Below are 14,063 nucleotides of genomic sequence, written 5' to 3' on the forward strand. Positions count from 1 at the left end.
CACCACACTAGCCCAACTAATTTTTTAAATTATTTGTAAAAATAGAGTCTTAACATGTTGCCCAGGCTGGTCTTGAACTTCTGGCCTCATTGATCCTCCTGCTGTTGCCTCCCAAAGAGCTGGGCTCAGAAATGTGAGCCACCATGCCCAGCCAAAAAATAATTTAAATGCTTAAAACTGCTTTAAATAATAAAGTCTATTTATTTAAAAAATAATATTAAAATTATTTTGAAACTTAAATATTTGACTTGCGTGTAGACCAGGGCATAGTATTATTTTCAGGAATTAAATTCTTTTTTGAATAACGTTAAAAAGAATTCAATAAATTCTAAAATCTTTTAAATGTTTTTATTGTCTAAGAAAATGTGAATTGTAGTTTCTTTTCTGGAATGGAATGTGCAAGGATTCACTTTATATTTATCAATTTGTAATATTCCGACGGCTTTCATATGCATTAATTTTTTTTCAGTTATCAGAGGGGTGGTAGAATCTAGTGATTAAATAATAGATTCTGCAGTCAGACTACCAGAAGGTTAAATCCCAGTTTCCCCACTTAGTAGCTGTGTGATCTTGGGCAAGTTACTTAACTTCTCTGTGCTTTAATTTTATTCCTTATAATGGGGACAATTATAGTTCCTAACTCATAGAGTTGTTGGATTAATACTGTAAAATACTTGGAACACTAAACACTCAGTGTTGGGTATTTTTATTCTATTTGTATCATAAAATTCTGAGAACTAATAGCAAAGTATTTGAGGATGTGAAGGGGGCAAATGGTAAGTGGAAGAATCAGGGCAGCAATCTTGGCATTGAAGTAGTCTCCAAACCAGATTACTGTTTATTAGAGTGAGGTATTCCCAAGCCCTTCAGGGAAGGGCCCTTTTCACCTCACAGGAGGTTAGATTCAGGACATTCCAAAGACAGATCTGTTCTTGCTTCAATTAAGTGAATAAAGCAGGTTATAAAAATGGGCTTAAAGGTGCAATATTATATGCTCCATATGATCTCAATCATTAAAACAAAGTATAAAATAAAAACCAGAAAACAGATAACAAGCAAATATGCCAAAATATCAGAGTGTTTGCCACTGACGGTGGAATTGTAGGTTACTCTGTGCTTTTTTATAATTTTCTCTATTTTCCAAATGTTCTGTATTGAGCAAATATGCTGTTTTGATAATCAGATAGGAAAAGCAGAAAACCAGAATAATGTCAATAACAGTTGAGATTTGTTCTGTCATACTGGAGTCAAATAATGGAGTCAAAGAGAAGTAGGAGAGAAAGATTTAAAATATAAATCTTCATTTTAGAAGGGGTTTTCTGCTTTAAGCAAGAGCTGCCATGTCCATAGTTTATGAATTTAGCATTCCAGTTAAAAATTAAGCAGATATTAATCAAATGTAATTGCAGTTGCACAAAGGCAGACTGCCTCAGTGAGGAAATGAAGTATAGTAGTCAACAGAACCAGGCAGCCTTGTCTTTCCTAGACAGAGTGAAACGCTAAGAAGTTTTTTCCACAAGAGGGCGATAACTGTTCAGCGTTTCATCAAACGGGCCTACGGCCGCACTGTAAGCCAAGCCGCGATGCAAATAAAATAACTTTTTTTCTCACTGAAGAATAAGGAGCTGCACAAGGAGGCGGCAGCTGGAAGGACCACCACGAACACACTGAGGCACACTCAAGTCAGAAGCAACAATTTGTAGCGGAATATAAAGAGGAACAAGTTTACAGAGTCGTTTAAAAAATTATGTTCAAAAAACGTTATTTATACAGACATAAGTTTTTCATGGCTGTTCACATCAGATACTTTTTAATTTGGTGCATCAAACTGGATTAGCACTTCATTCTGTAAGAAAATTCTGGAAATCTACAGACCTTCCTATAAGCACTTTGATTCCACGCTTCCATATTTTAGAATGTACTTCAATCCAAGTGGGTTTCCTAAAAGGAAATGGTTCCCTGAAAAGAAAATGCTTGCGCACGCGGGGCCGGGGAAATTTTAATTTTCGAATGAAAAGAGATTTTCATTTGTATATGTATATGTATAAAATCTTTGGTGGTGTGTGCTTTGCTAAAGTTCAAGGCCAGTTTTCTCTCTAGTAGTTCATTGGTGTTTTCTCGCATTTACACTCATTCCAGGACTCGGGTTTTGGTATTGCAGATGTTTCTGGACTTTAGTATTTTCCATCTTCTTGGACCTTTCAGAAGCCACCCTTCGGAGCTCACTTAACTCCCAGGTACGTATTCTGCGACTCTGTGGAGAGCTGTAATCCTCTCTCTCACTGACGATATCGCTGAGGGAGGTCCTGGACTTCGAGATCTTTTCTGTGGTAGAATGGATGGGGCTGTTTACACTGGTCGCTTCCCCACTAGTTTGGTGTTGGCCACCACTGGGAGAGCGCCGAACGCAAGATCCTACGGCGCTTTTCCACGCTGTCTGCTTCAATTCTTCCCAAATCTCTACCTTAAGTCCTGGGCAGCAGAAGTTGTGGCAAAGGTGCAGTTTCCACTCTACGGCGTTTACAGGAAGCAAAGAAAGACAGACACGTTCTCCCCCTCGCCCTGCTATCCTTCCTCAAGGGTAGGTTGGTTCAAGCTTGGGGACATTCTTCTTTCTTCCTTGTATTTCTACCTAGCAATCAGCTCAATCCTTTTATAACATTCAGTTAAACCCAGCTGTCCCGCGGGTTCAGCACAAACAGGCCCTATTCGTCAGGTGAAATGGAGTTATTAAAGAAGTCATCCAGACACTTCAAGCAACTGCATTTTAGAGAGATTTTTGGACTGAAACACACACATAATTCCCTTCATTCTTCTCCCCATCCGACCCCACCCCACCCCCTTTTTTTCTGCAGAATAGAAATTGACTTTCTGCTGCTACACTTGAGTATCCCGACATTTGACATTACTGTATTTGGGGCAGAACCGTTATCATCCCTCCCTTCAGAATGTTAGTACGTTTAGCTGAGAGTTCATTTGCATTCCTTCCGTTAGTTACCTTGAATTTGGTGGCTATTCTTTTAACTTAAAACAAGTATCAAAACGCGCTTGGCATTTCTGCGTCAAGGGTTAGACTGCAGGTAGAGAGGTCAAGTGGACGGCACAGACTAGGCAACAATGCCAGCAAGCTAAAAACAGTAACCAGAAAACAAATGCTGTTGTTTCCAGCCTCAAAGTCGAGGAGCACAGAACCTTCCTCACCGCCACCCTTTAAACCCTTTTTGCAACCTCAGAATTTGCCAAACCGCTTTCATTTATTTTTCAATTAAAATGCAAATCATTTGCTTTCAAACAGAGCCCCCCCATCCCCATTAGATATACTGCGTAGAGATGCGCCGGGATCCTTGCGACCACGTGTTACACGTCCACTCCCAAGGGGTACTTGAAAAAGTCCCACTTTATTAGGTCGTGGGCAGGAAGGCATGCTGGTTTCGGAGGATCCCCAAGAAAGAGCAAGTCCTGACTCTCAAAGGCATCTGAAGGCAATGCGTTAAGACTGCCCCACCAGAAACAAGCCTCCCGCGTCAGCGGGACCAGGACTCGGGTCCCGAAACTGGTTTCAACCACGCAGTTAGAGCGGAGGGCAGGGCGATCTTCCCCCGGGAGTGACAGGGGGCAGCCCACCCTCTTCGAGGACGCTCCGTCGTTGCCACCGCTCCCAGCTGTAGACAGGCAGCAGATCCACTACAACCAGCACCTGGCAGGAGGCACCGGCCTGCCTTCCCGTGCTGCCCAGCGTGCGTCTGCAATACACGCTGCTCTACGCGGGATCGAGCACCCGGGGCTCACCCCCTCACTACCAGGGATCAAGGTACACGGATCCGGAATTTTTTATTGTCATAATTAAGAACAATGCTGCCATTTTAATTTGGCAATGCAAATGATACGTAAAAGTGAACGATGGAGACATCCTTACACCAAGCGTTGCAACTATTTACTCAAGACAGTTCACCCTGAGTTGGATTGAGTTGAATCTCAGTCTCAATCTCTCCCCCACCCCCGTGTCTCTCTTTGGCAACCCCGCCTCCAATAGTAGATACTAACATTCTCAGTAGGGAAATATTCAACTCTCTTCCGAGTCATAATATTTACATGAGATAAAAAGGGGATCACTCTTTAACATTGGAATCTTTGGGGATGACTGGCCTCTTTTCCTCCCAATTCCTACCTAGTCCTTGCGAATGCAGTGTCCTGGAGGATGTGAGGAGGTCGCTGGAGGGCCAGGCGCAGAGTGGAGACTGAAGGTTGGGTGCCACCGCCAGGGTGGAGTGTCCGAAGGCGAGAAACGTTTCGTTTGTAACGAAGCCAGAGACATAGGCCCCCCAGTTTCAAGGCTAGGACCGGCTATGCCTGCCACCATCCTCCCGCAGCTTCCTGGCCGAGGTGGTAGGGCGCTGGGGTTTAGACCCAAGCACTGGATCCCCGCGGGGAAATGCAGAAGGTCCGCACATCAGCTCTCTTCTGAAGCAAGTCTTGGCTTGACTCCTTAGCACTATTCATGCTGACGAAGGACTTCACCTTACCCCAGGTCAGATTCTAAAGTCCGTGAAATAATAGATTTAAACCAGTCTTGAAGTTAATGAAGAAAGATAAAGGAAGAGGAGGACCAAATAACATTGCTTCTATCTTAGAAGGAAATAAAACTGGCAAATATAACCCTTCCTTCCCCCAGTTTCAGACTCAAACTCAAGCTGACCCTTAAAAACTAGTGCTTAGTAAACGAAGGTTATCGAAGCGGAGTACGCCCTCCTGGCTTTTCGTGCTTGGACCCAAATGAGCGCTTTGACACCAATAGCTAAACTCCGTCCGTCGGTGGTGCTGATCAAGTTTTATTCTTGAGCCATTTATTGCGTTTATTTCTGTTTTCTGCGCATTAAAATTGTAATTAATGATCTCATCCAAATTTGCTGTAGCGACCACCTTCCAATGGTGTGTTACTTTAACATGCTGAATTCTCAAAATTGTCAAAGGGTTTTCCTTCTCCAGCCCGCAGTTCAACCCTGTCGGGAACGTAAAGATCAGCCAGAGATGGAAGAAATTTAGAGAGTAAAGGAAGCCACCCTTCAACTCCTAAACTCTAGATAGACATCCCACCACCACTGTCCAGGAGCTGGTACATCTCCATCTCCCATAGCAACTCTAGAATTGAGAGTAGGCGCCAGAGTTTTGGAGAGGGTTTTCAAAAGCTTACAGTTCCCAGGGTGTACCTAGATACTTCTGTATCTAAAGTTTCCGCCTGAATTTTGATGATTCTACCCCCATGTAAACCCAAAGGAAATAACAACAATAATCAAAGGGAGAAAAGTTAAGGGAAAAAACTCCCTCACTGTTCTCAGGTATAAACATCATCTGACAGATAAATATTCCTATTAAACGGATTCAGTTTTCAGCGAATTGAGTAACCCATAAATGATAATGAACGCGGTGGGAAGCGACGGGCGGGGGGGAACTCGGGAATGAAAAAAAAAAATAAAGTGGAGGAGAAAGAACAGAAAAGGAAAGCAGGAGGTGGAAAGATGGAAGAGGACGATCCTTTGGCCTACAAGGGGATTAAGGACAACTATAAGGCTTAAGGAGCAACAAATTAATTTACACAATTCTGGGAGAGCCCAGATGGCCTTTAATTAATCCCTTCAAAAGAAGGAGCCAGGCCAGGGCTGCGCCGGCTGCCTGCTCCATTAGCTCCGTTTTACAAGGGACCAGACTTGGTTCGAGGTGAGGCGCCCTCCAGAGCTGGTGGGGGAAGGGGATAGGATGACGCGAGCGGGCTAGTGGGGAAGCAAGGGAAGAATATGAACTGCTTTTCCATAAAAGGGCTGAGTTTTCATTATTCCTCTCTTTAAAAAGTAATACCCTCTTCGTCTCTGCTTCCCCCTCCCCTTTCTCATTTTATTTAGCACAATTAATTGAGGCGGCCACTGGCCCCAGCGCGGAACCGCACCACTCACCAGCTCCCGCCCCTCCTGGCCCCGCCCACAGGAGAAAGAAGTAGGGAGCGGGAGGGGACTAGGCGGGCGCGGCCCTACGCCTGGCCCGCCTCAGCCAATCAGAGGGTGCGGCGCCCCCGAGTGGGCGAGCCCCAGGGGCGACGCAAGGATCGAGGCGGCGAGCTATTGGACACGGTGGTTACGCCCCCGGCCTGCGCCCGGCTCGCCGGCCCCCGCAGCCTCGGAGTGACGTCCCTCAAAGTTCTCATTTTAGTCCCCCACTTCCCCCTCCCTTTCGTCCCCCAGCTAAAGAGGGGTAGGGAGTGATGCAAATGTTTTATTACCTTTGAGAGCTTCATCCGAACTGTCAGGCCCGGAGGGAGAGAGGAAAGGAGAGAAAGAGCGGAGGAGCCGCGGAAAGGGTCAGTTTGGCCAGAGGACAGGACTTAGAAGACCGAAGCCTGGGAAGCCGCGAAGAAAATGCCAGAGAGGAGAGTCAAAGGCTGAGAGTGAGAGGGAGAGAGGGAGCGGGGGTGGGGCGGGGGTCGCCAGGCCCGTTTGCAGAAGTGGACTGACGAGCGGCGCCGAAACCCAGCCGTCAGACTTTTCACACTTAGTCTTTTGTTTTTCTGTGTTTTTCCTCCCCCTTTTTCTTTTCAATATTGCCAATCCAGTGCCCCGTGGGCCAGAGGGCAAGGCGGGTGGAGGTGAGGATCTGGGAGCCGCGGGGATCCGTGGCACTGCCCTTTCTGGCGCAGCAGCCCGGGGCAGCGTGGGCGGAGGAAGCCCGCACAGAGGCTAGATTTCCCGCGGGCTGGATGCGCTTTCTCCCCGGGCACAGTGAGCGTCGAATGCGAATCAGCCGCGCGACCGAAAGAGCAGAGCATCCCAGTAAGATCAGAGGAGCGCCACGGGCTGCACAAGGCGTCCTTTGAATCTCCCCAAAGAAAGCAAGCCACCCCCACCCTCCAACTTCAAAGTGGAGATTCGGCAACTAACTTTGCTACAAACTCTCCGGAGCCAGCCTGGGTTTTGTTTTGCTTATTTCCCGGGGGCAGAAGATGAGAAGTAGCGCACTTTGAACAGCTAGGAAAAGTGAGGAAGAGAGAAGAGCCAGGGATCGAATCTAGGACTCGCAGAACCAAAGGACTGCCTAGCCCGCCGGGACGCCTGCTTTTCTCGGCGAGCTGCCGCCTCCCGCGTGGAGGGTTTGGACATCTCTGCTGCGCAGCTAGGCGAGCAACTCCCGGCGGCGGCATTTTTGGTCCAGTTGGCAGCTCGCCTCCGGGCGCGCCGAGTGCCTCTCCGCTCGCGCCCTCGGCGCTTCCGGCTCCTCTGAGCCCCGCGGGGGGCACCAGCCAGCGCCCTCGCTGCAAGGCTACGGTCTCCGGCGTGGCCGTGGGATGTTAGCGGTGGGGGCAATGGAGGGCACCCGGCAGAGCGCATTCCTGCTCAGCAGCCCTCCCCTGGCCGCCCTGCACAGCATGGCCGAGATGAAGACCCCGCTGTACCCTGCCGCGTATCCCCCGCTGCCTGCCGGCCCCCCCTCCTCCTCGTCCTCGTCGTCGTCCTCCTCGTCGCCCTCCCCGCCTCTGGGCACCCACAACCCAGGCGGCCTGAAGCCCCCGGCCACGGGGGGGCTCTCATCCCTCGGCAGCCCCCCGCAGCAGCTCTCGGCCGCCACCCCACACGGCATCAACGATATCCTGAGCCGGCCCTCCATGCCCGTGGCCTCGGGGGCCGCCCTGCCCTCCGCCTCGCCCTCCGGTTCCTCCTCCTCCTCTTCCTCGTCCGCCTCTGCCTCCTCCGCCTCTGCCGCCGCCGCGGCTGCTGCCGCGGCCGCAGCCGCCGCCTCATCCCCGGCGGGGCTGCTGGCCGGACTGCCACGCTTTAGCAGCCTGAGCCCGCCGCCGCCGCCGCCCGGGCTCTACTTCAGCCCCAGCGCCGCGGCCGTGGCCGCCGTGGGCCGGTACCCCAAGCCGCTGGCTGAGCTGCCTGGCCGGACGCCCATCTTCTGGCCCGGAGTGATGCAGAGCCCGCCCTGGAGGGACGCACGCCTGGCCTGTACCCCTCGTGAGTACTACCACCCGCGCCCCGATGCCTGCCTGCCGTGCCTGTTCTGCCCACTCCCGGGTCGCGGCTCCTGGTGTGCATGCCGCTCGGTCCATCCTGTGGCCCGCCCCAGTAGTTTGACAGCGCCGGAATCACACCAGTTAGGTTGGGACAGGGCTTCCAGAAAGGGATTCTCGCTTTTCTGAGCTCGCGTGGCTGTATCCAAGCGCCTCCCTCTCTCTAAGTCTTGAGTACGCCTGGGCTGAGCCGGTGTGTGTGTGTTCGTGTGGACCACAACGCGGTGAGGGACGTGTGTCTCGTCCGAGGCCCTGGCTGTTCCTGAAACGGCCTGGCCAGGACCGCAGGCCTGGCCTGGGTTAGAAAGATGGGGAGGAGAGGGGAGGAGAGGCCACTGCATCCCTGCTTTCCCGGCTCCTCCCTGTCGTCCAGCGCCCCATTCCGCCTTCGCCAGCCTAACCTGCTGCCTCTCTTCGAAGCAGTGAGGCCCGGCAGCGGTGAGCCCTCCACCGCCCGGGAAGTGAGTGTATTTGCATGCACGTCTCCGCCTGGGGTGTCCCCACCTCACCTCTTCGCCCTCGCCGCCCTAGTACACTCGGCCTGGGTGAGCCCATTGAAGACAGTCCAGCGTCCCCAGGGCAGGGCGAGCGCTTCCAGCCTCTCACCAGCGCTGGGCCCGCGCTTTCCCACCTGCCTCCACTCTGGGGGCTGGCACACGTTGCGTCCGGGCACATTTGGGGACATCGTGGAGCTCAACACCCTAACACAAGAGCGAGCCAGGAGAAGAGTGAGATGAAGGGACACGGCCTGGGGAAAATGTACCATCCCGCAAAGACCTTGCTTGAGGCAAACTGAGTTGCCCCAAGATCACGCTAGTCTTCGGGGTAGTAGGCCGCAGCGCCGCGGAGGCTCCCAGCCTTCCAGGTGGACTTCAGGGCCCAGCCTGGGGTCCTTTTCTCGCTCGGTTCTTCGCCTTTCAGCCAGTCTCCGAAGTTTCTTCCAAGTCTCCGGACCTCCTTAGTGCGGCTGAGCGGCAGTAACTGCGGGAAGTTGCGAAAGCCAAGTGGAGGTTCTCTTGGGAAGCCCGGGGACTGTGGCAGCCGGGCCTGGTGGGGGTGCCAGGGAGACGCTATTGTATCGGTTTTGATGGCCGTATTAGGGGCCGCCAACAAAGGCTGTGCCCCCTCCCCCTTCCCCTCCCCCCCTCGGCTGCAGCGACGTTAGACTTGGGGGCGATTTCGCTCTCTTGTGTGCAAAAACAAGGACCCCTTTGTTGCCTGGACACAGGTTAGGGAAGCGTTGAAGGAAAAAAAAAATCTAGTTATTCTCACTTAAAGGCTCCGGGGCCGAACGAGCACCGACTGGATTAGGAGGCGAGAGTGGCCTTTTTCCGGCAGTCGTTAATTTAATGGGGCCTTGCGATTAGGCTCTGGCAAACTTTAGCAATAGGCTCCCTAGCTGTTTGACGTCGGTGTTGAGCAGAAGGTATTTACTGCTGCGCCAAACACGCGGCTTTTAAAAAACAGGTGGATGTAAAAAGGCAAAGGGAGACGCGCCGTTAGTCTGGAAGCGCCACTACACTTCTGGTGTCCGCCACAGACTGAGCTTTCCCCACAAAACATTGTTTTTCGAGTTCGTTTTTTTCCCCTAGTGCAGCCGCTTGTAACCGATTGTTTTTCCCCCTCTCTCGTTGTTTATTGGTTCTCACAGATCAAGGATCCATTTTGTTGGACAAAGACGGGAAGAGAAAACACACGAGACCCACTTTTTCCGGACAGCAGATCTTCGCCCTGGAGAAGACTTTCGAACAAACAAAATACTTGGCGGGGCCCGAGAGGGCTCGTTTGGCCTATTCGTTGGGGATGACAGAGAGTCAGGTCAAGGTGAGTGGACCTTGCATACCTGGAGGGATAGGTACCGCCCCTGTCGCGCGCGCGTGCACACATGGGCGCACACACACACACACACACACCCCCCAAACTAACAAACAGTCGCCTGGGAGGTGCGAATCCAAGGAGCTTGGGGAGAAGTTGAGAGCAGTGAAGGAGGGTGGGGACTACAAAGGCGCTGGGGTCTTGCAGGCGGGCAAACTCTTGATGAACAAAAGGAATCAAGTCCCCGCCTTTGAAATTAGGTTAATCTAGATAGCAGCATGTGCTGGGGGACTCACCATTATTAGAGAATAAAGGCATTACTGAAATATCAGCCCAGAGAATAGATCAGGCCAGTTAGACAGCTTCTACATATCCTATCTGTAGCGATATCCAAGTTTTTGTTTGTCAATTCAGTCTCCACTAGTTATATAATTTCCTAATGTAGATCAGTATTACAGGGCTACTGTATTAATTTGCAAGTAAAAATAAATAAATCCACAGGATCTAACCACTTGCCATAGATGAACCTGTTTTTTAGCTTAGCTTAAGGCAATCGCTTTGGAATAGTAATTTTACAAATGAATTGACAAGATTATTACTGAATTATAGGCTTGAATTTGGTTTAAAATAAGTTTATTAACAGATTTAGGATTTGCACTATTCATGACAACAATTTATAATTAAAACATCACTTTCCTTATAATTGAGTTGTATAGTATATTTCCAAGGAAACAAATTTCAGAAATTTTTTCCTAAAAAAGAAAGGGATTAAACAAGCTGGGTAAATTCAATCTAATGGTTTCTTATATTTCCAATAGTCTCTTTTGTCCTTCTTTTTCAGTTTGTTATGTTTGTTTCTTTGGGGTGTAAGTCTGTTTTCATTAGTTCTATTGTTGCTTCTTAAATTAAGTAGGAATAACATTAGCCATGTCTGCTGGCTAGTGTATTTCCCCCTGGACAGCCATCATAAAATACATTTCAGGAGTGATTTTGTATGTGGCCATTAGGATACCATCACAGTTAAAATTATTTTTTGCAGTAGGTTGGTACAGAGCCTACTGCGATAATCTGGAGGTCTTCATTTTTCACCGTAAATATGTCTATATGGCTAGAAGTGAATTATTATAGCTGTATAAAGAAAATAAACATCACTTTCTTAACAATTCTGATTCTCTAGATAAAATACATAATGGAGGACAAGAATAAAGGGAGGATAATTCAATATCTTTGGGAAATATGTTGCTTCTTGCTGATGCTTTAGGTAAAATATGTGTCAAACATCATGAATAAGCTTAAAAATATTTGTATTAAATGTCTTGAGCAGGAACACAGTTAAAATAACATTTGAAAGAATAGACATGCCAATTGTGGAAAATAATGTAATTGACAATTTTTCACGTTTTAAAAATAACCAATGGTAGTTCTAGCCTTCACTTTACTTTGGGTTTATGAAGAACATTAAAGGCGATTTGAAGTTTGTATTTTAACAGATCTTTTTTTTTTTTTTGAAGTGCACCATACATTGCAAGTAAAAACTGGGAGGATATTTTTTATCTACCATGTTTGTACACATTCAGATCTGAGATAAGTGAAACAAACAAATGTTTAAAAGTGAAAAGGAGAACAGAAGTAATTGGGGCAAATGCTGTGCTTTCCCCCCACAATCTATACCGAAAAGCAAGTACGTGTCAGGTTGTTTGAAATTTCTTAATTTAAGAAAGTAAATAAGGAATAAAATCACAGCCACTGTGGGGCAACTTCATGAAGGGGGAAAGTTTTCAACTTCAAACTGGAAGGCAGGAAAGTGAACTCACTTTTAGGGACACTCATTTTTAAGTTTCCGAGTTTTGTTTTTACTTTTGAGAACTCGCTCACTGACAACCTCAATACTCTTGTGTTACCATCGCTATGGCAACGGCAGTCAGTTTGTTGGTGCCAGTTACTCAGGGGGAACTTGGGGCGACGGAGACTGACTTTGACGGCCGAGAAAAGGGAGGGTTGCGAGGGAGGGCAGCAGGCCTTCGGGGGGCCGCGGGAGGGCCATCGAGATGCGGGAGTGGTAGCACGGCCTGGATCTGCTCGTTTAATTCCTCGCCCTTGCCTCCCCTCTCCTCCCTTTTCTCCGCCCTCAGGTCTGGTTCCAGAACCGCCGGACCAAGTGGAGGAAGAAGCACGCTGCCGAGATGGCCACGGCCAAGAAGAAGCAGGACTCGGAGACCGAGCGCCTCAAGGGGGCCTCGGAGAACGAGGAAGAGGACGACGACTACAATAAGCCTCTGGATCCCAACTCGGACGACGAGAAAATCACGCAGCTGCTGAAGAAGCACAAGTCCAGCAGCGGCGGTGGCGGCGGCCTCCTACTGCACGCGTCCGAGCCGGAGAGCTCATCCTGAACGCCGCCGCCCGCCGTACCTTCCCGGCTCCGGCCTCCACCTCTGGGGCCGCGAGGGGCGCGGGGACCGCGTTCACGCCGCGCCTGCCCGCTCCTCGGGGCCCGGAGGACCCGGCCCTGCCTGCGGGGACCCTTTGCTATTTTTGAGATGTACATATCTATTTTTTTAACCTTGAAGTTGTGGGAGGGGATGTAGGGGAGAGAGACTCCGTGGTTGATAAGGCAAGAAAGACCACCAAATGCACTGCGTAAATGTCGCTACTGAAACCCGCAGCCGGGCCACGGTCCCAGCCGCGTCCCCATAGGCGGGCAGCGGCCTCAGCGCCCGGGTCCCCCTCGCCCCCAGATTTTGCCCCCGCGGGCGGCGGGGTAGGGGGCGCCGAGAGGTGCTGTGGAAGGGTTCACGCCCACCGCGTGGGGGACCTCGGAGCGAAGCGGGCGGGCGCTGCCACCGATGGGAAGAGGGACGTTTCCCCCCCCACACACACTGCTGTGCAACTAAAGTAACCTGTTGAAGGCTCTTTGTAAATAAATCGTGAGTTACACTGACTAGAAGTTACTTTATTGTGAATATTTAAAATGTAAAATGCTTTTTTGAATTTCGTATAAAAAGATGGACCTTCTTCCTTCTCCTCCTCCCCTTTGAAGAGCGACTCAAGCCACACCTTCCCTTTTATTTTGAACTTAATTTGAGAAGCGTAGAATAGAATGTCCCCACCTTCTCCGTCCCCTCCTCTCGTTCCTCTTTCCCGTTTGGATTTGCAGAATCTCACCTTTGCCCTTCACCTCTTCTCGCCCTGCCCTGCCCTGCCCACCCCCTGGATCTGCACTGCGCTCCCGCCCCCCGGACTTGAAGTGGTAGACGTGGGAACCAGGGAGGGCCTCTCACCTGCCTCCCTGTTCCTCTCTGAAATTGCACAGTCGTTTGTTGCTATTTATTAGTGATTTAAATAAAATATTGGGGAGGGAGGGGCTACAATAGCTTGTATTTAACTCCTTTCTGATAAAAATGCGTGTTAAAGTAGGTGGTGGGAATTGTTACAACCGCTCTGGGTCTGAAACATAAAAATTCATTTAGTTACTGTAATTGAATTTGAAGTGTTTTGTATCATAAGAATACTATAGAATATGTAAATTGTTTTCTTTTTACAGCTAATAATGGTGATATATTAGCATCTTTAACCTTTATTAATTTATATAAGGAATTCGGTTTGTAAAGAGAAGAAAACCCCCTTTGCAAGACCAGTTAAATGTAATGCACTTTCTGTTTCAAAGGATAAATCAAATTAAAAAAACAGTTTGAAGACGTCTGTTGCCTTGAATGAAAGGGTACAGATCATCTGATCTCATCAGAGATCTCAAATAATAAAAGTCAAGACCACACACACAAAAAAATGGTATATCGGTTTCTTGGGTGAAATAGCTGTTACTTAATTTTTTTTTTCTTTGGATGAGTGATGTCACATTTCTCATTCTCCTGGATAGGAAAATAAAATAAATGCAGCCCCACTCATGGTGATTCTTGGAGAGACTAGTCTAGCTAGCTAGCTGCTTCTGATGTCTGTGTTGTCTAATTTCTTCCTGATCGCTTTTTCCTTTTCCAGGAAGTCCCTGGAAAAGGGACTTGGGGGGCAGTTGGGAAGAGCTCATTTCCATATATCCAAGATAGCTCCTCAGTCAGCCCCTATTCGATTAGCGTAGAGGAGGCAGCGGAGCTCGCTGGTTGAGTAGCACTGCTGTTTGATGCTAATATTTCTTCCCCTGTAGCTGTAAGACTGCAGAAATTGTGGAAAGACAGAA

The 14,063-nt window shown here is 49.1% G+C and overlaps 1 protein-coding gene across 1 annotated transcript; it reads left to right on the top strand.

Annotated features, from left to right (window-relative positions):
- Positions 1–7,315: 7,315 nt before the first annotated feature.
- NKX6-1 (NK6 homeobox 1) lies at positions 7,316–13,640 on the top strand. The gene is made up of 3 exons (XM_034958536.3): positions 7,316–8,000; positions 9,708–9,880; positions 12,004–13,640. Exons 1-3 carry the CDS (start codon positions 7,331–7,333, stop codon positions 12,262–12,264), a joined length of 1,104 nt encoding a protein of 367 aa, XP_034814427.1. The 5' UTR covers positions 7,316–7,330; the 3' UTR covers positions 12,265–13,640.
- The last annotated feature ends 423 nt before the right edge of the window (positions 13,641–14,063 follow it).

This window comes from Pan paniscus, chromosome 3, assembly GCF_029289425.2.
Source record: "Pan paniscus chromosome 3, NHGRI_mPanPan1-v2.0_pri, whole genome shotgun sequence".
NCBI lineage: Eukaryota > Metazoa > Chordata > Mammalia > Primates > Hominidae > Pan > Pan paniscus.